This window comes from Notamacropus eugenii, chromosome 3 (assembly GCF_028372415.1).
Source record: "Notamacropus eugenii isolate mMacEug1 chromosome 3, mMacEug1.pri_v2, whole genome shotgun sequence".
NCBI lineage: Eukaryota > Metazoa > Chordata > Mammalia > Diprotodontia > Macropodidae > Notamacropus > Notamacropus eugenii.
In genome coordinates, this window is record NC_092874.1 from 231469029 (window position 1) to 231493448 (window position 24420).

The 24420-nt window shown below is 42.6% G+C and overlaps 1 protein-coding gene across 4 annotated transcripts; it reads right to left on the reverse strand.

The window, feature by feature from the left end:
- Positions 1-1013: 1013 nt before the first annotated feature.
- On the reverse strand, positions 1014-24402 carry RNF41 (ring finger protein 41). Of its 4 annotated transcripts, none has more exons than XM_072655022.1 (7): positions 24171-24402; positions 21166-21350; positions 10372-10483; positions 6688-6959; positions 5784-5919; positions 5386-5489; positions 1014-4669 (listed from the first exon to the last, which is right to left on the reverse strand). In XM_072655022.1, the coding sequence occupies exons 3-7, from the start codon at positions 10459-10461 to the stop codon at positions 4318-4320; spliced, it is 954 nt and encodes a 317-aa protein (XP_072511123.1). In that variant the 5' UTR covers positions 10462-10483; positions 21166-21350; positions 24171-24402; the 3' UTR covers positions 1014-4317. The 4 variants fall into 4 exon arrangements, with proteins under 4 accessions (XP_072511123.1, XP_072511124.1, XP_072511126.1 ...); XM_072655023.1 differs by having other exon boundaries at positions 21134-21350; positions 24171-24399; XM_072655025.1 differs by lacking the exons at positions 10372-10483; positions 21166-21350; positions 24171-24402 and adding an exon at positions 8467-8526.
- Between the last annotated feature and the right edge of the window lie 18 nt (positions 24403-24420).

Sequence of the window (24420 nt, forward strand, 5' to 3'; positions counted from 1 at the left end):
GTTTCTGGATGAGGATTTTGTGCCAGGCTAATGCTCTGCCCCTTCAACATCTTGGATGGCATGTCTAGGCTTAGGTCCTGTCTCAGAGTAGGACACTACTGTACTAGGACACTAACTAGGTCCTGCTTCTGCTGCAACCTGTGGTTTGTCCCCAGTCAGTTCTTCAGCCTAGTGGGGCCCCAATCAAAACGTCACATTAGCCTCCACCACATTCCGCTGTGCATCACCAACCAGTGAAATGTGCTGGCTTCAGGCCCTGGCCCTTCCCCTGACCAAGATGTTTGCAGGCTTCAGGCAATTTCTTAGTGTGACCCTGGAATGAATAAATGACTCACCGTTTTTCTGATTTTATTTCATCAGCAGCTTTTTTATCGTTCCTGAGGTGTTTCTTAAGGGAATTTAGCTTAGTTGGAAGTTTTCATATTGTAGACTTTGCTAGAAGGCCCATCCTCTAGCCTCTCTTCCTTCTAAGGGACCACTATCAATACTTATCCCCTTCTTAATGTCTTCAGTATTTCCCCTACAGATTCAATGCACTCCTCCATCATCTTGAAAATGTGTGGGGAGGGGAACATCTTGGTTCTTTAAAACTCATGCTTGAATCTTCTTCCCAGTGCATCATACCTCTGTCCTTATGCCTGACTTACAAAGATAACCTTCTGACTTGATTTGCCTGTCTCCAGTTTCTCCAGTTCTAGCATCATCTCATATACTTCTAACGCTGTAAAACACTTTCATCATAGAACTTCTCTGCTCAAAAAGCTACAATTTCCTATTAAATTCAAACCTGAGTTTAGCATCCAAATTCTACTGCCAACTTTTAATTTTCACTTCCTCAAACGACATTTGGACTTCAAAACAAGGCTAGATGCATCATTTATTCCTTGATCAGCAGGAAAGACTTTTGTAGTCCCCTCTGATTCTTTTCCTACATATAGATCCTCCAAATACCAAGGGACAGGGTACCTTTGAGATATAGCTCAAGCCTCTGAAAGGCTTTTAAAATACCAATATTTTTTTCTCTTAGAATTAACTCACATTTATTAATAACTTACATTGTAAACCATGGAACATTTTCAGGCTTACAAAGCATGTTCCTCACAACAACCCTGTGAGGTAGGCAGTGCAAGTATCATTTCTGATTTGCAGATTAGCAAAATGAATGAAGCCCAGAGAGACGAAGTGACTTTCCCAAGGGGCCACACGGCTAGAAAGTTATCTGAACTCCAATCCAATCCTTTGACCAGAAGGCTCTTCACACTTACAAATGTTTTACAATGACATTTGTATAGTGCCTCCCAATTCTCTAATTGCTTTGTGTCCCCATGGCCTAAAATTTTTGTCACCTAGTGGCCAACTTATTTTTTATAAGCCTCTCCAAACTGAGCCACATTGGTCCTTGGCCAACAAATTCAAGTCTCTTAAAAAAAAAAAAAGGCCAAATTAAGCACTAATTTACCAGTTTAGGCTTCAAATGTTTTTTTTTTGGGGGGGGGGGTGTAAGGGAAGAGGGAGAGAGTACAGAATGATAGTAATATTGAATGGTATTCCAAAGACTTTGCCACAGGCTTTGAAGCCAATTCTGAAAATGTTTTGAGCAACAGCATCCTCACTAAAAGCAGGGTCACTCTACTTCCCTGCTCCCAACCCATCACATTTAAGGTAATAGCTCAGTCACTACATTCTGGTCCCTTCATACTCATGCGCTGTAGCACCAAAGAGCTTGTAACTTTCTTCAGAGAGGCAAAGCATTTGGAATTTCATTAGCAGGAGGAAGCCCTGCCTAAGGAAACTCTTACTACCAGATCAGGACCTTCTTGGCAAATCTAAACCATAGCTATTTAGAGCACTGAGTGACTAGGTGACTAGCCCAGGTAACACAGCCAGCACTGATTCACAAGGCAGATCTCTGATGCTTCCAGGCCAACTCTACTGAGTACATCATATTCCACTTGGGGACAGCTACTATTTACTGTATCCTAAGGGTGTCCCATCATTCCATGAAAATGATTATGCAAGTGAAAGGGGGTCACAGTTCCCTTCTTTAGTATAGAAACTAAGTTCCCAAAAGCAAGGGTGACAGAAGAGGGGAAGAGTTCCCATTGTAGGAAGGTCAAGGTAGGATTTGAGGCCTTGGATATATAATTCACAGCTAAAAACAAGGGGACTATATGAAGGTAAAGACATGAATCTGTGCTATAAAGATACAGGCAGCTGGCAAAAGAGAAAAGGAATTTAAGAAAAGCACCCCCAAACACCACATACCCCTTCCAAAAAAAAAAAAGTGTGACCTTTAGAAACTTACATACTGGAGACCCAAGCAGGTTATAAAGCAAACAAGTAGTGAAGAGTTAAAAAGGGGAGACACAAAGGGCAGAGGAGAAACCATGGTAGAAAGGCTGAATTAAGAATTTGGTGGGTAGAGTAAAAGGTTTATTGTGAATGCTGTCAATACCATGAACACAAACACAGCTAGAACCTGTAGACCCCGGTGAGGGATGGAGGCTCCCCAAAGCACGAGGCCCACATTCAGTTTTGGGTTTCAGGAGAAAAACAAAGTGGGGCTGAGTCCTGGGGTCTGAGAGTGGTGGTTCAATAATTACGCGTGGTAGAAAAGCTTTCTCCAATTTCCAAGTTCCTGATGGGAACTAGAACACATGTCTGTCCTGTCCAGTTCTGGAGGCACCCTAGAAGGGGAGCCACTGACCAACTGCAAGCAGGCCAACACAGGAAATTCCAAAGAGAACAGAAACCAAACGGCTACAAAAGAACTCACCTCATGCTGTGCCTTCAGAAGCAAAACAATTGTCCCAGTAGCCAGCTCAGAGTCTACGAGCTGCCCTGGGTGACCAGCTGGAACCTAACCAGTGACAAAGTGGCTACAGCAGCCTGCCCAAACCCAGCCCCACAACTCAAGGGACAAGGGAAGCTTGTCTCCAAAAATTAATGCTCCAAACTCCATGGAGTTTTAGGGTGAGAGGGCCAAAGGCTCCAGCTTTCCAGATGGCTGAGACATGTTGGTCTTTCAGTACACCTTCATGGGAGTCAAACAGAAGACTAATCTAGGAATTTAGGACTGGGGAACAGACACACAGATAGCTCTCTTATCAGCCAAGGGCCACTGTGTTCACCTGTACTCAAGCAAAAGATTAGAGGTAATGAAGGGGAAAGACAGGTCCCATATCCCAACCCTCACACCCAGGATGATCCCCCACAATAGGAACAGCAAAGGAATAATGTTTTTAATTCTCATGGGTTTGGGATGGAAGAGTCTGGATGAGGAAAAAGGGGAAGCTTTTTTGGTCTTTTTTGGAGGGAGAAGAGCAGAAAAAAAAAGTAAAGAAAAAATAATGTAAATAAATTAAACGCCCAACACTCGGCTGAGTGAGGAATGGGAGAGGCCAGGGGTGGCTCACTCTTTTTAAACACAAAACTTGCCAAATGGGGAGAAATACAAACAGAACAAAACCTAAAAGCAAAGTATTACAAAAAATACTGAACCACAATCACAAAGGAGGTGGAGGGGGAATATGGGAACTACCACTGCCCTAGCCATAAAGGCTATCAGCCCACCCCACTTTGGCAAAGGTCAGGCAGGGAAGGGCTCTTTCCTGGCTGCACCAACCTACCCCCAACTTCCCAGAACCCATCATTCTATTTATGAAAAGGGGGGGAAACAGAAGAGAGGGTCAGCTGACACATTTCAGTCCTCACTCTCCCACCCATTCAGCTAAAACCTGCCCCTCACCCTCCCTAAGGGTAGAGAGAAAGATTCCTGCTTGGCACAGAGGTCATGAGCACCATCCCCACCCCACCCCCAGTCACCAGTGCTGACCAGTTTCTATTTGGCATCACTCAACACTCCTATGTCTTTTCTTCTGATCTTGCTGCCCCACCCCTTCACATTTCCCTATCAAGCCTACTGAGGCCCAGAACGCCTACCTGCTCCAACCTCTTGGTTTCAGGTGGTGCTACACCTCACCCCCCTCCTCTAGGAACAATGGATGTTTTTGTGCCTTCTGAAAACATCTGGACCTAGGGGATGTGAAGGTGGGGGCCCTTCCAATCAGGCTGAAAATGTACAGAAATTTAGGGGGAAGGAGGTTAAGAGTAATAGCATCCATACCTGGATCTCCCTCTTGGGCACAGGGGGCTAGAGGTATGAGGGAGGAAGAAGCTAATGCCCTGGGGCACTTTAGTGCCAGAAGAGTGGGAGGCTGGGGCTTGGATATAGGCAAGTGGGGATGAGAGGGACATGCCCAGCGGAGTGGTGGGGGTTCAGGTTTCCTTCTCGCTTTATAGTCTTGCTGTGGTTTCCTAGATTTCCTCCACGCCGTGCGCAAATATCATGACAAGGCCCGGTTCCTGCACCATGTCATCCCCCATGTGCTGGTTTTCACAGGCCATTACCACCACCGCCTGCTTGCCAGGGATACGTTTGGCTACGTAGTTCTCATAGTAGCGCCGGTTCATCTGACGTGTCTCTAGGGTGGCCAGGCCCTGGGGCCAGCTTCGCTCATGGGCATTTTCAATGAGCTCATTGACTATGGAGGCTGGACAGCCACTCTCCACCAGAGAGCGCTTGATGACGGCTTGCAGCACAGCATCCGGAGTGGAGATCATGCCGCCCCAGCGCGTGACCCGCGCAGGCTGCAGAGAGTTGACCCACCTGTGTGGAGGGCAATTAGGGAAGTCACTCTAGCTCCCCTCCTTCCAACCTGGGCTGCCCTGCACTCTCTGCCATTTTATAAACACAAGACATGGCCCGTGACTTCTCTGAGCCTAAGTTTCTAAGGAAAAATGGGGATAAGACACCTTCATCAGGGGTCATTGTGAGATCTGCAAAATGTTCTTTGTAAACTTTAAAAGGGCAACATAAACGTGAGCCATCAGTGCATTGGGCAAGGCATAGCTTGGGAGTTTGTCCCTTCTTGCCCAACCTAGCTCAGGAGTTCTTTCCTTGCTTTATTCCACTAGACTTCCTACCCCTTAACACTTCTTTTTTCAGATGGGGAAGCTGAATTGCCATTGTTAAAAAGTTCACTCTCATTTGTGCTTCAGGTATATTTTAAATATAAAGAAGCTCTTCTCCTGCTTGTATATACTGTCTTCCCTTTAAGACCATGAGCTTCAGAGGGGCAAAAATAGCACTATCTACCTGTGTCCAAAGCAGAATTCTGGGTGATCAATGTCACCTAAGCCACGAAACAAATATAATTCAGGGGAATTCTGTATTGAAACCAAGGACCTATCCTTTCTGACTATTTTTGTCTTGGATCACACCCAGCCAAGGTCACCCCCAACCCCTCCCAAGGCCCGAGAGGCTAAAGGTCAATAGGGTTCACACTACCTAGGGATTCCCCTGAAGTCTGGAATTTCACTTACTCTAGGATCTCATTGTATTCAATGGTTTCCTCCAGGTTCTGAAGATTGGGATTGACACTGCGGATAGCTCGCATGTAGGCCTTCAGCAGCTGAATGTCCCGCTTCTGTGGGAAGAAAGGAGAGCCAGGACAAGTTACAGGAAAACAGTAGGCAAAAAGATGAAGGGCAGTTCAGATTAGGGGGATTCTTAGGGAGATAAACCCAGTCTGGTAGTACTCTCCAAGGTGAAGACTCTCAGCAATAATTGAGAAGGAGGAAATAGCAGGGCTGCCATCCTTCACATTCCGTCCCAAGCATCCACATGACACAGTGATCAGTCTTTCTCACCCATAGGCACCTTATTCAATGGCAGGATCCTTGTTTTATACCACCCCATTCCCACAGCCCCTCAGACATACCTGCTCAGCCAGCTGGTGCTTATGCTCAGCAGATGTCTTCTCCAGCTCCGCAATGCGGGTCTGCTGCTGCTGTACCACTGAACGAAGATGCTTAATGCAGTTGTGGTTGGGCAGCTCATCTTTGGGCATCTCCAGGCTGCAACCCCAGGGCAGGAAGAAAGTATAACAAGGCGTTCAGAGGCCAAGACTGGGTTTCCAAAACCCAGCCCGACAAGGAGACTGTAAGGAGTCCCATTCCACTGCACAAATGTAGAGCCTTCTCCCAGTCAAAGCCTTAACGCTTACTATAGCTTTCACTATTGTACGTTCTCTTCTTCTAAAAACCCAGATAGTGTTCTCTCCTCCTGTATGTAGACCTCAGCTATACTAGTTACCCTTTCCCAGAAGCCCTCTAACCACTGCCACAACTACATAACCAAACTCTGCTCGCTTACATTCCCAACCCACACCAACCCATGTGAGCTGAGCAGAGCAGAGAATCAAGAGGATGAAGGTGGAACTTAAGCCAGATAAGGAGACCCCTTGATGAGGGTGGGGAAGAAGAGGGAGATGAGCAATCAACTTTCATGGCTCTAAAAGGTTATTCTGTAGAGTTAGAAAATTTGCCTTTCACCATATCAGTTATGGGAAGAGCAAGAGCGAAAGGGTCAAAAATTCCATATGAAGGTTAAACTTTGGGAAGGACTCTCCAATCAGGAAGCCTGGAGGGCAGAGAGAAGCCAAGAAAGACAAGGCACCACTTTGCCTGCAGATCTTGCAGCCCAAGAGACAACCATATTTTAGCATTCTCTGGGCATGGAGGCAGACTAACCCTCCTCTGTCTGGATTACTGGCACAGTAAGGGGGAGACAGAAGAACCTCTAACTCTGTCGACTGGAGGCAGGGGCCAGGTGGAAGTCCTCACCCACATCCCTGCTCGCAGGTGACGGGCCGCTTGGGGTTGTGCTCACAGTCACTGAGATGAGACATGAGGTTGTCCAGCCGCACAACGGCACTGCAGCCAAACACAGCGTTGTCACAGGCAATCTGTAGTTTGGACAGCATGTTCCGCATGATCCGGGGGACGGGGCGCAGGTGGGCAACAGTCACTACACTTCGGTCTACCGGGCACGTCTGCTGCTGAGAGAACCACTGGGTGATGCAGGCATTGCAGAAGGCGTGCTCACAGTGAGGGGCCTGAAGGGAGAGAGTCACCCAGGGGAGTCAGCAGGGACTAGGAGTGTTGGCACCGTCTCCACAGACCAAGTTGGTCAGAATTCTCCTAGGTAATGCACTTCAAAAGTTCCCAGGAATCATGAGGGCTCCCTCCTTCTCCCCACCAATTATTTTTATGACTAGCCAACTGAGACTAAGTGCCCCCTGGGATTGAAGCAGGTCAAATCAACAAATATGTATTGGGCATCTGCAACACACCTTGCACTCTGGAAGTTACAAAGAGCTGCAATCTATTTCCTTAAGAAGTTTATAATCTAGTTGGAGAGATGAAACATAAACAAGTTAAATAATAATGATTTAAGTAATTTTCAACACAAGGGAAAAGACAAAAGATGTCACAAGGCAGTACATGATTAACAAATGAACTATACAGAGAATGATTGCTATAAAAGGATAGGATGGTTGGTAAGTGGAGGGAACTAGAATTAAAAAGGTTCAATGAGAATACAATGGCATTCTCAAAATATGTAATGACATTTTGCCACTTCTTGATTAGGATGAGATGAAAACCAAAGACTAATACAAGCTATTTTTTGGAAAAGGACAGGATTTGTATGGAAGAAGAGGGGTCAATCTAGGCAAAAGCAAGGTATATTAAAGAAACTGATTGCCCTTGCTGAAGTTACAAGGCTCCTTCTAGATAAACTGAGGCTTTTTTCCTTAGGAGTGCCAACCATTTCCTAAGTGTTACCTGAAACACAGTCCCTAACTTGGAACTTGCCCATCCCCAGGTCACCTGGCTACCTTTCTAGTCAAGACTCTTCTGCTGATGTCCAACACTTCGTGTTAGCCTCAACAAAGAGGCTACTAGGGCTTTTCTGAGATGAGACTTTTCCTTGACTTTATATTTTCCACTTCAGAAAAGATACAAAAAGATTCCTCTTGTTCTTGCCCTCTCCCTTCTTGCTGCCCAGACAGCCTTTCAAAGTCCTTAGGCGTCAGTAAATTTGAAGCAGGAAAAACCCATGGGTCTTTGTGAGGTCATCACCTAACAACCAGGCTCTGCTGGGTACCCAGGGTCCCCTAGTTACAAAAAGTCTGAGGACGGCCATACTCCATAGGACTGATATGGTTGTGCATGAGCTTCTTATACACAAGACACACTTGATTCTCTCTCCTAGAACAAGAGGGACATTTGCATGGTTTGTTCTGCAAAGTCTTGTCTGGAGGTGAAGGGCAGTCACCCATGTCATTTCGATCTATCAAAAACATTAAGTACCTACCACATGCCAGGCCCTATGGAAACACTGGGGATACAAAGAGAGGCAAGAACAAAAACCAAACAAGCCAGTGCTTGCCCTTTTAAGGAGTTTGCAATCTAATGGGAAAGACAACTTGCAAACAAATATATACAAAGCAAACTCCATACAAGATAAATAGGAGATAATAAATAGAGGGAAGGCACTAGAATTAAAAGGGATTGAGGAAGGCTTCCTTTCCCAAAGATGGGATTTTAGCTAGGACTTACAGAAAGCCAGGGAGGTCAGTGGTTGGTGCAGATGAGGGAGATGGTCCAAGAATGAGGACAGCCAGATGTTTCTCCCATATCCACTTGATTCATATTAAATTGCAGCAAAACTCAGCCTGGGTAGAAGGGATAGGAAAACCCACAAAGACATAGGGACCTACTGACACAGTCTCAGAACCTTTTCCTTCCATATTTAATACTATTGCTCTTGGTATTAAACTGCAAAGTCTACAAAGACAGAGCTTATTTCAATTACACTGAAACTGAATTTGTTTAGACACTGCACCTTTTTTCCTCTGGGTGGCTGAAGGGACAGGGAGAATAGGTAATCCAAGAACTAAAGCCACAGGGGATCCTTTGTGGTAAAATTAGAGGCACTACAGATCTCTCTAAAGTGTTCTTCCAACTTAAGATTCTGTGGATTTGATGAGGGGTGTCAAGTTAAAAGGGAGCTACTAGCCTTGGAAATTGATATTTACTTGCCCTAAACCCAGATGTCACCAGAGCAAAACTTTAATTGGTAGTTAAGATCATTAGAATTATACAAGATTGCACACCATTTCAGGAGGGAGGGCGGAAGAAAAGGGAGAGAGGGAAAAACACCTAAGATATATGAAAGTGATTGTAGGAAACTGAAAATTTAAAAAAACATTAGGAATTTATGTTACTACTCATGCTTTCTGGCTGATCACACACAAGTAAGAGGAGGAGTGATTTAGTGGCAGGGAGTGGCTTCTTTCTCTGGCTCACTACTTCCAAGAGCTGGCTCCAAAGAGAGGTATCAGGAAGGAAGACAGGCAGGGTAACTTCTAGACCAAAAGCTGATGATGACCAACTAAGAGGCTGTGTGAATCTTGTTAACTCTCCCCAATCACACACACTCATGACAGGGGAGGTAAATAATCACCAGAGGCAGGTGGCAGCCAGGAGAGCAGAGCACCTCACTTGTCAAAGCTCCTACTTACAAGGGCCAGAGACAAAGCCATGGACAGAAAGAGAGGGCCTAGTTGGAAGATCCTGGCCATATTAGCACAGAGAGAGGGGAGCTAAGGGGAACCTGTCAAGAAACCTAAGCATGACTGATATTCAAATATGTATGCAAACACATTACTCCAGTCATCTATTCAGGTTGACAGCTATGTTATCTGATGGTTGCATACCCACCTGATTCAATCCATGGGAAATTTTTAAAATTTCATTAACTACAACTTTAATGTTTAATTAGAACTTCTTTGCCAGCATAAATGACATATAGTATTTTATTTCTTCCATTCATTGGCTAATATACCTTCCCAGAAAAATATGATAGGGATAGAAACTGGACTTATTATTAAGTTTTAATAGAGGGAACCCTCAAAAGAGGAAACCCCATCTGTATGTTTTAGAGAGTTACGTAGGACAGTGAGTGGTTAAGTGATTTGCCCAGAGTCATACAACTAGTACCTCGGAAGTAAGACTTGGACCAAGGTTTTTCTGATTCCAAGGACAGGTCTCGATCCATTCTACTTGGATCTTTTCCCTTCCTCAATTAATACAAGGTATTAGAGGAAAACAGAAGATCAACAGATTTCCCTGACTTGAAGGACCCCTCCCCCAGCGCATTCCATCTACTCAGGCAGACCCTTGGGGGGTGCTCCCCCGCTTCTCTGTTGTCCATTCTGTACTGGGGATACAAAACCATAAATTGGGACACTTGGGTTTCAGTGTTGGCTTTCTTGATACTCATGGGGGTGCCATTCTCTGGGCCTCAGTGTTCCATGAACACTATTGTTTCTCAATGAAGAATGGTTCAGGATAAACTGAAGCCTGGATAAACAGGAACTACCTCTCATTATCCCAATTCAGCAAGCACTGTGTGAGAGACACAGACAAAAGACCCAGTACTCTTCCCCTCTGCCAATTCACCTGTACTGGCTCCTCCAGAACTCCACTGCAGATAGGACAGATAAGGTCTTCATCAACATCCCCCTGGAAACGGGCTACATCATACCCCATGTCTCATTACCGAGACCAGGCCCTGCAGGAAAGAAAAGAGAAGCAGCATTAGGGGTAGTCTACAAATGGGCCAAACCTGAGGCTAGAACAGAAAGTGTGTATTTGGTTGGTAATTTAACTTCTCACCTGTTAGATAATTAATTGATTTGTCAAGGAAGAAAGAGAGCTTCTTCTTCAATCACTTATTACACTGTGGTTGTTTAACTCAACCCCTTTTGCATAGAAAGATCAATTCGTTCAGCTCAGCCCCTGCCTTCTTTCTCTCCATGGTACTGCTCCTAAATTCTGGCAGTGACTACTTTGCTTGCTACATTGCTTTAATTCTCCTCTACACATGCTGAAGGAGAAGGAAGAAAGGAGGTAGGTACTCCCTGATCCCATTTTCCAAAGAACACAGAGTTGTTGAGGTAGAACTTCTGGGAGTTTGTAGAGCGACATATGAGCAGTCAAAATGTAAGTAGTGGGAGATGTGGGAAGACTCACTCCACCTTAAGTTTTCCTCCTCCTCTCTCAGGGTTTGTCCCGACTGAAAAGGGTCAATCAGGATCACTGACTAAATTCCCACTCTATTCAAAGATGACCTAGAAGTAGGTGTTGGGCAAGGATATAGAGGGAAAAAATAGTATTTACCTCTAATGGGGTTCTAATAAGGGCCTGGCAAAGAATCTAGGCTAAGGATTCTCTGAGACCTGAAAAAGAGGAAGTGTACCAGCCTAAGAATATATTTGTGGGTCCCTGAATACTCTGGCTTGGTCAACAATGAAAGACATGATTATGTAATTATTTGTAAGCAAATGAAAAAACACTCACAACTCCTTAAGTTCAAATCTGACCATTCTGGTGACAGGAAGGAAAACGAAAAAGATGTGTTAGAAGTCATCACCTAAACATCTGGCTTAGAAACTACCATTCAAACAGCCCCTGTGTGAAGCTTCCTGGATCATCCCAATGATCTTTGGCTAGTAACTCATACAGGGGAGGGGTGTAGAAAGAGTAACTACTAGTAGATACACCTGGAGAAGAGTCTTTGGGAATGGAGCAAACACATGGCCTAACCCACAGGAAAACAGAAAAAGGGGGTAGTGGTGGTGATTGGACACAAAAGACTGCTGTCAACCAGAGGTGCCCTTTGGGGACACTTACCAGTTTAAATTTGCAGCACATGATGAGTCTGACCAAGAATTTCTTCTAGATCCAAATTGGGGGGGACAGGGGGAGAAATGGAAGAGGAAGGAGCTGAATGAGACCCTGAAAGCTGTGACTAAAGCTTAGAGCTCAACTCAGTTTGGTTTGCAGACAACTGTCTCCATACTCCACTCAACTGTCAAACTCATTTTTCTAGAGCTAGGACTGACCTTGTCTCTTCTCATTCAATCAGCTTCATGATCACTGGCTTCTAAAGCCCTTCATGATGTGACCTCCACCAAGCTCTCTATTCTTCTCCCACCTTACGCCCCACCCTCCCCCGTAACAAACCACTAGTGCTGGCCTCTTTGCTATTCCTCACAAAAACACTCCATTTCCAGACATTTTCACTGGCTTGTTTCTCATGCCTGGAATTCTCTTTTTCTCATCTCTGCTTCCTGGTTTCCTTCGATTCTCAGCTAAAATCCTACCTTCTGCAAAAAGCTTCTCCCAATCCCCTTCAATGCTAGGGCCTTCCCCCAAAGACACTCTCCAGTCACATATGAATACAGGTATTTGCATGCCATCTCTCCTTCAGACAATGAGCTCCCTGAGGGCAGAGACTGGTTTGTTTCCGCTTTTCTTTGTATCCTCAGGGATAGGAGGAAACAGTAGCGTTCCCATGACACAGAAGACCCTTAATGAATGCTTGCTGAGGTGACAACAGCATCTTGTCAAATCAAACTTACCAATGGATCAGAAACAGGAGGGAGTCAGGGCAAAGTGGCACCTGGCACCCAGAATCTTTCAACTTACCACAGGAAGTTTTACTTTACATTACCTTTTACTACTCTTCTGATACAAAAAAGCTAAATAAGCAGAGAACGAAGAGGGTTGGACACCAAAGAGATTAATCCTTCCATCTACAAATATTGATTACAGATGTAGGAGGTGGATCTTAAATGAACCAAAAATAAAACTCCAAACCAAAGCCTCTTGTAAAAGATTTTCTGTGTCCCTAGTGTTGACAAGATGGCATAGTGATGGGGAGAAAGTAACTCATACCCTTCTGTTTGGGACGAAAAACAGCCAAGAAATCAGTATTGCAGTTCCTCCCAAGAAGTCAAAGTGGGGTAAAATCCAATATTTCAAACATAAATAAATCTACATATTTTCTAAAGTTTTTAGCCTTTCAGGCTACTCCAATTTCTTAAGTGGAAATATGCTTTTAAAATGAAAGCTTAAATTTTTAAAAATAAAAATGTTTTTGAATGCTTAATTTTTAAAGTGACACACCAGGTGAACCAGTGGAAGGTACTTTAGCATGTGAATTCAGAGATTAGAAGCATGAATATGTAAAAGAAAAAATTTTCTGCTCTTCAAATAGTTCTCTAAAAAGTTATTTGAGAATTTTTAAAGATGGAAAAATTTCCCCCAGACTTTAAACTTGATAAAAGAAAAGATAAAACTGAATTAGCTCCATACTCAAGATTTCCTCTTAATGGCCTGGCTAAAACAGTCCACTTGTAGTTGGGTTTTGGTCCTCTCACCTTCAGCAATCATAGTTACAGTCTTTGAGGAAAGAGTTCAAACTCATTCTCCTCACAGACTTCTCAATGAATATCAATGAAACCCTCACTGTTCAAGCACCTAAAGGTTTTTTAAAAATACAGTTTCTGGTCTCAGTGGGAAGGACTATTGAAGCTGGTGATACACCCTAAGATTGCATCAACAACTTCATGCTTTCACTGACAGCTTTTTCAAAATAAGAACAAAAACATCTTAGTGCCTCTGATTATTCGATTGAATTCTGAGTTTATCTTTACATAGAAAACAAGAAATATTTCACACATATAACTAAAAGCTGTAAAATATATAAATATTTTCTTTGTTGCTGAAGAGATTATTCAAGACACATAAATAAGCTGCTTGTATCAGTTAAATAAAACTAAGAAATAAAGATTCTTAATAATTTGGAGCCCTTAGAGGTCACCTCATTTAGCCTTCCATCTGAGGGAGGACATTAACAGACACAAAGTTCCCAGCTGGGTAGCCCTAATTGCCACAGAGGGCTGTTGTTTCCCTCATACTGAGCCCAGACTTGTGGCACTTCTCTCCTACCAGTTAGAGGAAAAGGCTTCAAAATTCTGACTGCTTCTTAATATCAGACCCTGGACAGATGACTTAACACCCTCAGAGTTGTATTAGAGTATCTCTCCCCAGCTCTACATCCTACTAGTCCTATTGACCAATAAGATGAGTTGGAAGAAATCTCAGAGGCCAAATCCAGTCCAGCTGCTTCATCTTCTGGAGGAAGAGCACCAAAATGCAGAAGACTAAGTACCTTCCCCAAGGCATCCTCTGGCTCTCTCCTCCTACACAACAAACCTTCAAGGATATGGTGACATCTTATTATTTCCCTCTGTCTTCTCCAAGTTAAACATATCCAGTTCATTCAACCATTATAAAATGCATCTAAATGTAAGTTGTATGACCTGGTTTCCACATACTTCACCACAGAGGGGTTGCCCTCTTTGTCAATGTTGCTGGTAAAATTTAGAGTCCAAGAAAGGATATTAAATGTGTTCTGACTGGAGCAATGTATAGGGGATAAGACTACCACTTCCTTTGCTCTGAACACTAAGCTTCTATTAAGATATCATAAGGTTGTGTTAACAATTTTGTTTTAACTGACAGATTTTCCCAAATCTTAACAAAAATACTTCACTATGATTAATCTATTGAATTTGAGACAGTTTACCTCCTGCTTTCACAATGTTTGAAATAGCTTTGATAAAGAAAATAACCAAAACCTAACTTTTTTCTAGCACAGCTGCAAAATCTAGTTTTGTATCAAAATAAACTGCTAGTGTATAACTTTAAAAATGTAAAAACTTCAGTAACAGTCTATTAAAAATGAGTGGTCTTTTTGCAGAAAAAAGTGATTAAGCAGAACCTTCTGGACTGATACTGAATCTAAAACCGGAAAAGAATTTAGATATCACCTAATCCAACTCCTCATCTCAAATGTGATCTGCCTTCATCTGAGGTTTCAGACTGACCTGTTCTGGATGCTGTAATGTCTCAGAATGGCTGTCTAAACAGGAGAGTGAAAAGGGACTCCAAAGTGTTTCAATATCTCAACTCTGAACTCAATTCACTTCTCCGATTCAAACAAATTTCTATCAAGGCTCGACATCTAGTTCCCTTCCCTGACACATGCCTTCCCCCCTTCAACCTGAGAATCTCCTGGGAAACTGTAATTTTAGTGGTTTGGGTGAAATCCTGCCCATGTCTGTGGAGATTTTCTATTGACTCCAGAGACATATATCTGCCCTAGTGGAAGATAAGATGCTTAGTCCCTGTAATGGCTCTCACTGCCATGGCAGTACCAGGAACTCTGGAGAGATCTCAGTGAGTCTTAACTAGCTAGCTCAGTCCATCTGGAGTTGGAACAGGCTGATGGGAAGATGAAGAGTACAAGGATTTTAAGGTTGCTTCCACTTACATGTATCAACAATCTCTCCCACAAAGACTGTACCAAGAAGTTGAATGTTTGAGAGGGAAAGAGGAACACTCCAAATCTCTGGGGATTCAACACCCTCTTAATATTTCCCTCTATCCTCCAGGAGGAAGTACTTGAGTTACAAAAAGCTATAGGGAAGAAGAGTAGATGCAAGGCCCTCAAAGTGAGAGGAAGTGTTGTGGGCAGAATACAAATCAAATACAACAGTTCTGAACCCATGACATTTCCAAGCACCATTCTCTGGCTTAGTAAGGCTAACCAAAGCTAGAATTTGCTTTACTTTAAATGGAGAAATCAAAAAGGGAGGCAGGGAAGAGACAGCGTTGGCCTCACAGAGGAAAAGGCACCTATGGTTCCAAGCTAAGTGTCGACCAGGTATCCTTCCGGAATGGGGTCCAGGAGGTCCTGCAAATGATTTGGAGACTATGGACTAGCCCCATTCCTTATTCTCCATGTCAGGGGCACTCCATATGGACACCCAAGTCTCATCAGAAAGGTCAGAGATTCTTCCTGGACTGCTAGCACAGACGAAGCTCCAACCTCTTTACAGCCCTCAGCTGAATCTGTCTTTTCTAGTCTGCCTAAAAAATCACTTTGGCAGAAATAGTGGAAAACAGTCAACAGTCTTGGTGTAATCAGACACCCCCCTCTACCATCTGGTGAGGACATTGTTAAGAGACAAGTCAAGTCATTAAAGTGTTCCCTGTGCCCAGGACCTTTCTTTTTAAAGACATTTTTTGAAAACATCAACAAGCATTTGTTAAGCACTTACTACATTCCAGGTACTATACTAAGTTCTGGGAATATAAAGAAAAAACAAAAACAATCCCTATCATCAAGAAACTTAAATTCTTTTTTTTTTTTTTTCCGGGGGAGACTGGTTTCTGGGCCTTTTTTTTTCTTAAGGAAAAGAAGGAAAAGCAAGAAGGACTCATCCCCAGTCCAGCGCCATGATAGTTGCTACACTTTCCCGAGGTGGAGAGGTTACAATGATGCAATCCACGGGTGCGCTCGCTCGGAGCTTTTTCCCTTGCCCTTTATTTGCTTCTTTTCAGACTCGTGGAAAGACTTCGAACCTCCGTCAACTTTTCTGTACTAATTCCTACGTGTACACACGTTTGTACACACGCACATTAATTTATAGGTCCACGTACATAGACGTACGTATGAATGCTCCTTCTCACTACCCCGTTAAGAAACTTAAATTCTAAGGGGAGACACTGCATAAACATTTGAATCATCAAAATTCAGAGTAGAGGAAGACCTGAGAAAGGGAGTCTATTTATTCCCTAATGAGTCTAGCTGGCCACCAGAGAGAAGCTCCATATTTACATCTCAGTCCCTGGACCTGCTCCTAAAGGGGCAGGACTCCTTCTCCAGATAGTTGTGTATTCAGTAAGTGACAAAAGAACAAGCAGCATGTCTCTGCTTGGGAGAGGTCCTAGGGCTTGCAGAAGGCTGCCATTCTCCAAGGCCCAGAAAACCTCTTGGGATCCTTTCCAGTAGTGATACACAAAAGAGTAACATGCCTTGGACTCAATTACATCCAGGCTCTGTCCTGGTTTCTGCAGGTTTCTGCATCCTCCAGTCTGCTGTCTTTGGAGAGCCATGTTCTGGGTTTCCCTGTAAACTTTTACCAATCCCCAGGTCTCAGAAAAATTAGAGTTCTTGTATGCTAGCCACAGACATCTTGTTCCAGCCAAGAGTTGGAGTGGCTATTCTGATGCAAACAGTTGCTGTTTAAAGACAACAATGGTATTTTCAAAGTACGTAATGACACTTTGCTACTTACTGATTAAGAAGGGGGAAAAGCACAGAAGAAAACCAAAGACTAATACAAGATATTACAGATTCATATACAAGATTTTATATATGTATATATGTATAATATACACACACACACAGATATAATATAAGATAGTACAGCTATAGTACAACCCCGCTACCCACAAAAAATTAGAAGGTGTTCATTCACATTACTTAAGGTCTGATCCTTAACAGCTGTGAACTCCTAGAGTTAAATCTTTTTGGGCCTCAGGGAAAAAAAGATGTGGTCTGAGATCATCTCTTAAGGTGCCTTCCAGGTCTAAAGTTTTACTTTACAAAATGATTTACCACAAGGTTTTAAAACACTAAAATTCCTTTAACCCAAAAGGATCTGTGATCACACTGATCTGAATATTTCCTCCAAGGATATAAACCAGCCTAGCCACGTAACTCTCATCTTTCCACAAATTCACTATAGCCATCCACCTACTCTCTCTCACCCTATGACTAGCTCATCTTCTGTTTGGTCTTAGATCTCCTGACATCTTTTACTTCTGTTTTGCCAAGTTCCTTATTTGTTTTCTCTGCAGCCAGACCACACCTATCATATGTCTTCTTCCCTCTATATAATACTCATTTTTAATTCTTTGGTGATTTCTAGTCCATGTCTTACAGATATATAACGTAAGTAAGAATTGGTATTAAAAAATGATGGACTTTTGTTTCTGGAGAAGGTAGGGGTTATTAAAAGAACTTTGCCATTTCTTGAAATCAATCCAGTCCCCTCTTCTTCCCATTTTCTTCTGAATCCAACTCAATTTGGGTCCATTTGTACTAGGTTTCTTTCTCCCCTCAGAAATACACAATGGTGGAGAAGTCCATTCAACTCCAAGTCAATCTGGGCAACAGACATTTGTCACCTACTTGAAACTGTGATAGAGCCAATCATTCCAAGCGGTTATGGAGTTGTCATATAAGGCTCAGAAATGTTTTGGGATCTGATGCACCAGCATCTTTTACCTGCAAATGGAAACTGGACAATCTAATCATCCAATTCACTTTGGTCTCTGTGATGGGCCTTCTGCATGTGAAGTGTTAAATCCTGCTGGCAAGTGCACATCTTTTCCCTGTTACATTCCTCACCTGATGCCTCGATCAGAGGTGGGCCGAAAAGGTTCTACTGCTAAATCTATTAAGAAACCTTAAAAACGATTTTGAGATACAAATGAGAGCCTTCAAAGTAGTTTTTGCTCTACCAAAATTAAGTACTACTTTGTAACCCAATGATAAGCATAGTGGGCCTTTGCATCTTTAGTAAAGTTTGCGGTGGTAAAGTTAAAGCCCACTGTGGTGACATTTGAAAAGCCTATTATCTTCTCTCTACTTGTACAGTGTATGGAGAGAATTCTCATGAAAATTTTATATATACAGAAGAGTAGATACAGAGGTCAGCTTACCTTTTTTTCAGAATTAATAAATGTCTGAATTTTTCCCCGCAACTTTGGTTTCTTATCTTTCAAAAATTTGTAAATGATCTCTCAATGCCTTCCTCTAAAACAGATCTACTCTATGCATACTAGATTTTAAGTTTCTTAAGGGCAAGGAGTGTCTTTTGCCTCTTTTTGTATCCATAGCACTTAGCATAGTGGTTGGCATACAGTAGCTGCTTAATAAACGTTTACTGAATTGAACTGAATCTAACCCAGTTGCTCTCCTTGTCTTTGTTCATGTTAGGGTTACTTCTACCTCCTCTTCTACATAAGTCCAGGACTACAATGGCAGTGTCCATATATCACCACACTGATCCTGAAGGTGAAAGGTTTCTGGGATTATCTTTGCAGATCTTTTCTATTCTTATTTGTTGTTCCCCTTAAATGGCTTCAGAATGACTTTGCTTTGTTAGGTTCCAGTTTCTTAAAACTGATCTTATGCTTCTCTATTCTGAGGCACCATCTTTCTTCGTAAGTATAAAATGGGTATGTACATATCTACAGCTACAGAAAAAATATATCTGCACTTAACTGTAGCCTGGAGGGGGGAAAAAAGTAAAAAAAGCACACAGCAGAGAACAAATAAAACTTATAAGGAAGTAAAGGAAAGATGAACAGCTCTTAATACAATGTGTAGTATTTATCATATAGGCTTGATTGAAATGAAAATTTACTGTTACATATTTCGAATCCTCTCTTATAGTCTGTTATGCATGACATGCTTTTTCCCCCCTTTCTTACTCTGTATTTAAGTTCCAATATTTAAATTGATGTTTTTGTTTCATTTTTCTATTCTGTATTTGTGTTCTGGTGTTTGAGTCCAAAAAAGATTAAGTATGTGAGTGTGAGAGTGTGTGAGAGTGTGTGAGAGTGTGTGAGAGTGTGTGTGAGTGTGTGTGTGTGTGTGTGTGTGTGTGTGTGTGTGTGTGTGTGACTAACAAAAGAGCTTATAGTCTCAAATGGCATTGCCTTTAAGGGTCATTACTCTCCACAAGTCAAATGTTTGCTCACTGGGGCATGTTTTTCAGGTTGATTTGGTCTTCTCACTGCAGTCATTGATTTACATTAGTTAAAAACCTCTTTACAAAATTATAATCAATGTCCATGCCCTTTTCCTTTACTATTTTTCATTATCAATAACTTTTTTGATTAGTTTGATTAGGTCAGGGCTAAGTTCCATGTCTTTTCACCTTTATTACTTTTTATCAAGCTGAAGCTAATTTTGCCCTTTGCTTTGATAACTTGGCAGTCTGACTGTACAGAGACAACCAAGTCAGGAATGACTCCCAAAACAGGGAAGAAGGTAATCATCATTTATTAAACACCTACTATATGTCAGGCATTGTACTAAGTGCTTTACAACAGTACCTAGTCTTTGATGGGCCATTCAATTATAACGTTATTTGGTGCTCACTACATCTGGAGCCTATTAGTTTTTTTCTCAAATAAGGACTACACAGAAGCTTCCTGGCTCTGCGAGTTTTTGATCTCTCTCATTCCTTTATTCCTGACCTACCTATTTCTTACCAACATCACCTATTCTAACTTTTACACTGAAGTCACTGTATATCAGATGATGCTGACTTGAACGCAACGGTATTTTCTAGATTTTCTAAGGAATTTCTCTTACCTCCCTCCACCCCCCAACAAGTGATGATACATACCATTGCAACCATTTCTATGGTGATTTTTTGGGAGCAAATATTGGACATCCCAGGAAATTATATTTATCACTGCTACTGGAACAAAACCGATTCCCTTCTTTATTTCTCCAAAAAGTGTCTGTAAGCTATCCCTCTGAATAGCTAATTGCAACTTCCTTTTTTGGTTTCATTTATAAGGAGAAAGACAATATTGTGTGACCTGTCTCCTTCAGCATTGCATATACTTGCTGATCACAGGACCAAGATTTCTTATTTAAGAGTACCAGCAGCCAAGGAAAAGTTCCTATAATCTAAAAACAATGGTTCTTAATATCCCTTGACACTTTTCTACAACTATCACTACAGAGAGCAAGGTGACTAAACAGGACTGAGGGCCACTCTATAATTTTCTTTGTTTCATGGGCTATCACAGGCAAATAATTCCTCTTCTAGTGGTCAGCCTACTGTATTTAGCTGGGTGGTTCCTTAGAAAGTAGACTCAGACTGTTACTAAGACATACTAAAACCTTGCCACCAGAGTACGCTCTGACTCAAGTCTATGTTCTGTGAGCACTAGAAGCCTTCAAGATCTCACAGTCACTGCCATGCTTCCAGGGGATATGAGTAGGACTCTGTAGAGGTAGAGTTCCCTTAGTATATTTAAAATATAACTCCATTTAGAAATTTGTTCAATTTGTACACAATTTTCTAGGGAAAATCTAACACATAAAACAAGGCACAAGTACATCAAAAATGCAGTTATCACTTAAATAACATTCTGAACACTCAGAACAGAAACTCTCCTACTGTCCCTGATTTGTGTTTCAGAAGGAAGGAGGGTAGAAGGGCATGATAAAAGGAATCTAAGTTGATTCCTTTTCCTAAAGGATTTATCATCTAAGATGCAGCCTTAGGCCTGCTGGCAGACAGAACAGACACATGTGAAAACCATTAGGATTTCCTAGGCAACTAAAAACAAGTGAAAATGAACATAGGTGCCAGAGTATAGTAGAACGAAGAAACCGGCAAAGTTCGGTGAAGTGAATTAGGGTTTTTGTCTGGAAAGACTGAACTCTGAGGAAGGGACAGACAAGGCTTGTTAGAAGGGAGCTGAAACTTACAGCATGGTCTTCAGCCAATGGTCTGTCTTTACCTGGCAGGTGGCGTGGGGCAGGGTCCCTGTTCACAAGGCTCCAGCCCCTTCACGGCTCCACTCAGTGCCTCTCATGATATGCTCCCAGTAACCCATCTTGTATGTTATGATCAGACTCATTCTTCCATCCTAATGATGAGCTCCATCACCAAGGGGATGGCCGTGATGTCATAATCAGGACTGCTCTATTAATAGGAACAAGAAAAAGAAAGGTGAGTTAGGAAAAACTCGACTCTAATCAATGAGGGGAGGGAGGAATAGGTAAACAGACTTGAAACTGGTAACCAAATGGGGAAGAAGCAGTTGTGTGAGTTTCCAGTGAAAGGCCTCCCCACTATCAGGAAAAGGGGTTTGGACATATAATCACAGTCACAGTGAAGAAGGCTCAAACATAGGTTTCAGTAAAAGGATAGGGAGGAGGAACAAATTAAAGCAAGGAAAAAAAAAAGGGAGAAAAGAGACATTTTCTGAAATAGGCCATCATTTGTGTTTTTACTCTGTAAAGAAATATAACTTCAATTCCTAAAAGGCATAAGCTGTCAGTGAGGCACTGCCCAAGTCCCGTAATACTCTCTCAGAGTTCTATCATTCTTTAGAGTTTACCAAATGCTTTCATATCCATTGTCTCATGGAGAAAGCATTTACCCTCCCTCCAAATAGAAGATGCAAGACATTTCTCACAGACTATGAACTTGCTCTGATGTCAATCAATAAACATTTATTACAGACTTCCTATGTGTCAAAACACTGTGCTAACCCCTAAAGGTACCAGGAACACACATAAAAAACTTTCTGCCCCCAAAGAACTCACACTGTAATGGGGGAAACAAAATTCATGTAACTGTATGTACAAAGTGAATAAAGGGCCAATGGAAGGAAAGGGGGAAGAAGCTGGTAGAGGGAAGGGCAAAAGGTGACATTTGAGTTGTGTCTTGAAGGAAGCCAGGAGGCAAAGTTAAGGTATGTAAAAATGAGATAACTGGGCAATGCTTGTTTCAGAAGATGGAAATTCTCCACTTCCCAGTTATTCAGAAAGTGATCAACAGGCTTTAAGATAAGAAAGGCTAAGGTAATACAGGAGAAAGGAGTCCTATAAAGGAAGCCTAAATAATTTAAATATAGAGGTTAATTTGCTAAAAAGCTAGTTGTGTAGATACAAGTAAAAGGTCTAGGTAAAAGCATTAAGGAGAGAAGGGGTAAGGCCCAATCACACATTTATCTATATACCAAACATATACATCTCATGTTATATAATCTTAAAGGTAAGTGGCAGAGTAATTATTGCTATTATGTATAATAAAAGGTATGTTTCATCTTCTGAACCTAGAGTAAATGTCAATTAGTTTGACACTGGTCTGTAAGAATGACATAAGTATAGCAGCACTATTTAAACCAGAGATTGACTCTCTGATAAAAGGGTGATGGGTAGTGCTATTCATGGTCTGTCATTTTGAAGGTTCTTTGTTTCCACAAAATGATAAAAGCGTGGCCCATTTTCCTCTTCCAGTACCAAAAAAGATCAGATGTCACCTTCTTCCATTCAGATATTTCATTTCATTTCACAACACCCCATCATTTCCAGAGACTATCTGTTCAATTCATGGCCCAGGCCTAATTAGAAACCTAAAATTGGTGATTCAGCAGGTACTCACCATGCCTGTAGTTTCTAAAGAGTATGTCACTCAACCAGCCTCATTGTGCCCTTCCCTTCCCCCCAGCCAGTATTTCTCTAGGTACCACACATCCTTCAATTTCTAAGTCCCCTTGGTCAGACCAGGATGACATAGTATTTCACAATTTTCCAAAAAACTATAAAAGAGACCAGAGTTGCACTGATCCTACCATAGCTGGCTAACCTCAATTAGGTCAGTTAACGTGTTCATACTTCTCTTTGTTTTGATAAATGGAGATAATACCTTCCCAATGTATGGGTGATGGTGAAATTCAACAAGATAGGAGAACACACATGGAAATGTACTATAACTAGGTGAGATGGTATTCATGCTATATTAACACAATGCAAAAGAAATCTGAGTTGACAAGTTGGAAGGGCAACTTGCCTCCAAAAGGGCATCTAGTCCAACCTCAACCTAAAGCATGAAATCTTAATGGGGAATTCTGCCAACCTTATGGCAGCCTATTTTGGTTTTGGTTAGTTCTAAATACTAAACTTTCTATATGTTAAGGTAACGTCTACTTCCCTGTAAATTTCTCTCTTACTGTTGCCTGGTAGGTTCTAGAGTTCTGCCCTGAAAGTACTGGGGAATCAAGGTGGAAATGGTTGAGAGGGACCAGAGAGTCTTAAGTTGCTTCTTCTTTTGAACTGGAAGGTAATCTTGGCTGTATACTTAAGGAAAATAAGATAAATAAATTAGTCACATGCTTCCTCTATGAAATTCCAAACTGTAGACGTCTTTTGGTTCCACAGCCGTCCTTTATTATTATAAGTTGAGCTAGGAAAAACCCTTCCGTCCTTCTTGATCTACCACTGTGTTGGCCTAATTAAACAACTTCTTTTGGGGCTGAATATTATTAGGCAAAACGAGCTGCCTGTATCTGGTTGTCAGCCAATTCCTCTGGGAAAGCCCTTCCTCCCCTCTCACTTGTCCTCCCTCAGTCTCTGGTTTGGAAAGATATTTAAAGGCTGGGCAGAAAACCATGAGCAGGGATGAAAGACATGTGGGATTCCTCCCAGCAGCAGGAAGGAGTGAGGCAGCCAGGCAGGAGGTGGGGAAGGACTCTTGAGTTAACCACTGGTGGAAAGTGGGCGAGGGAGTCCAAGCAAGAAGGTCCCTGGCGGGAAGGGCAGTTGGGGCTCCCAGGTCTGCCTCATCAGTAGATGAGATGCACTTTAACATCACTTTGTTCTCCAGCCCCTTCCACCTTTCATTCAGCCAAGAGCCCTCCCCAATTATCAACTTCCCCACCTGCCCGCCCACCCCTCCAAACCCGACTCCTCCAGCCCCACCTCCCAGACATCGCGCGCGCGCAAGCGCAGTACGCACCGCCCTGGGAGCGGTCTGGACCCGTCGCTCCCCGGGCTCGGACTGGCCTGGCCTTCTCACGCTCTGGGCTCCTGTTGGAGGAGAAGCGGCTGCGGCCCCGGGCTGGGCCCTAAAGCCTCTTCCCGTGGCTCCTCGGAGAAGGGGGAAAAGGAAGGGAAGAGACTGAGCCCAGTCCGGATGCGTCCAAGACAGTCTCTTTGCTCCGCCTACCACTGCTACGCATCCTACCGGAAACACGTCGCCACGACAC

What these genes read in the sequence shown, in the direction of transcription:
- RNF41 (XM_072655022.1), bottom strand. Translation starts at nt 10,461, where the DNA reads ATGGGGTATGATGTAGCCCGTTTCCAGGGGGATGTTGATGAAGACCTT. An exon ending in TTCTGGAGGAGCCAGTACAG is followed by an intron (nt 6,960 to 10,371) that starts GTGAATTGGCAG and finishes CTCTCCCTTCAG; the next exon opens with GCCCCTCACTGTGAGCACGC. An exon ending in GAATACAATGAGATCCTAGA is followed by an intron (nt 4,670 to 5,385) that starts GTAAGTGAAATT and finishes CCCTCCACACAG; the next exon opens with GTGGGTCAACTCTCTGCAGC.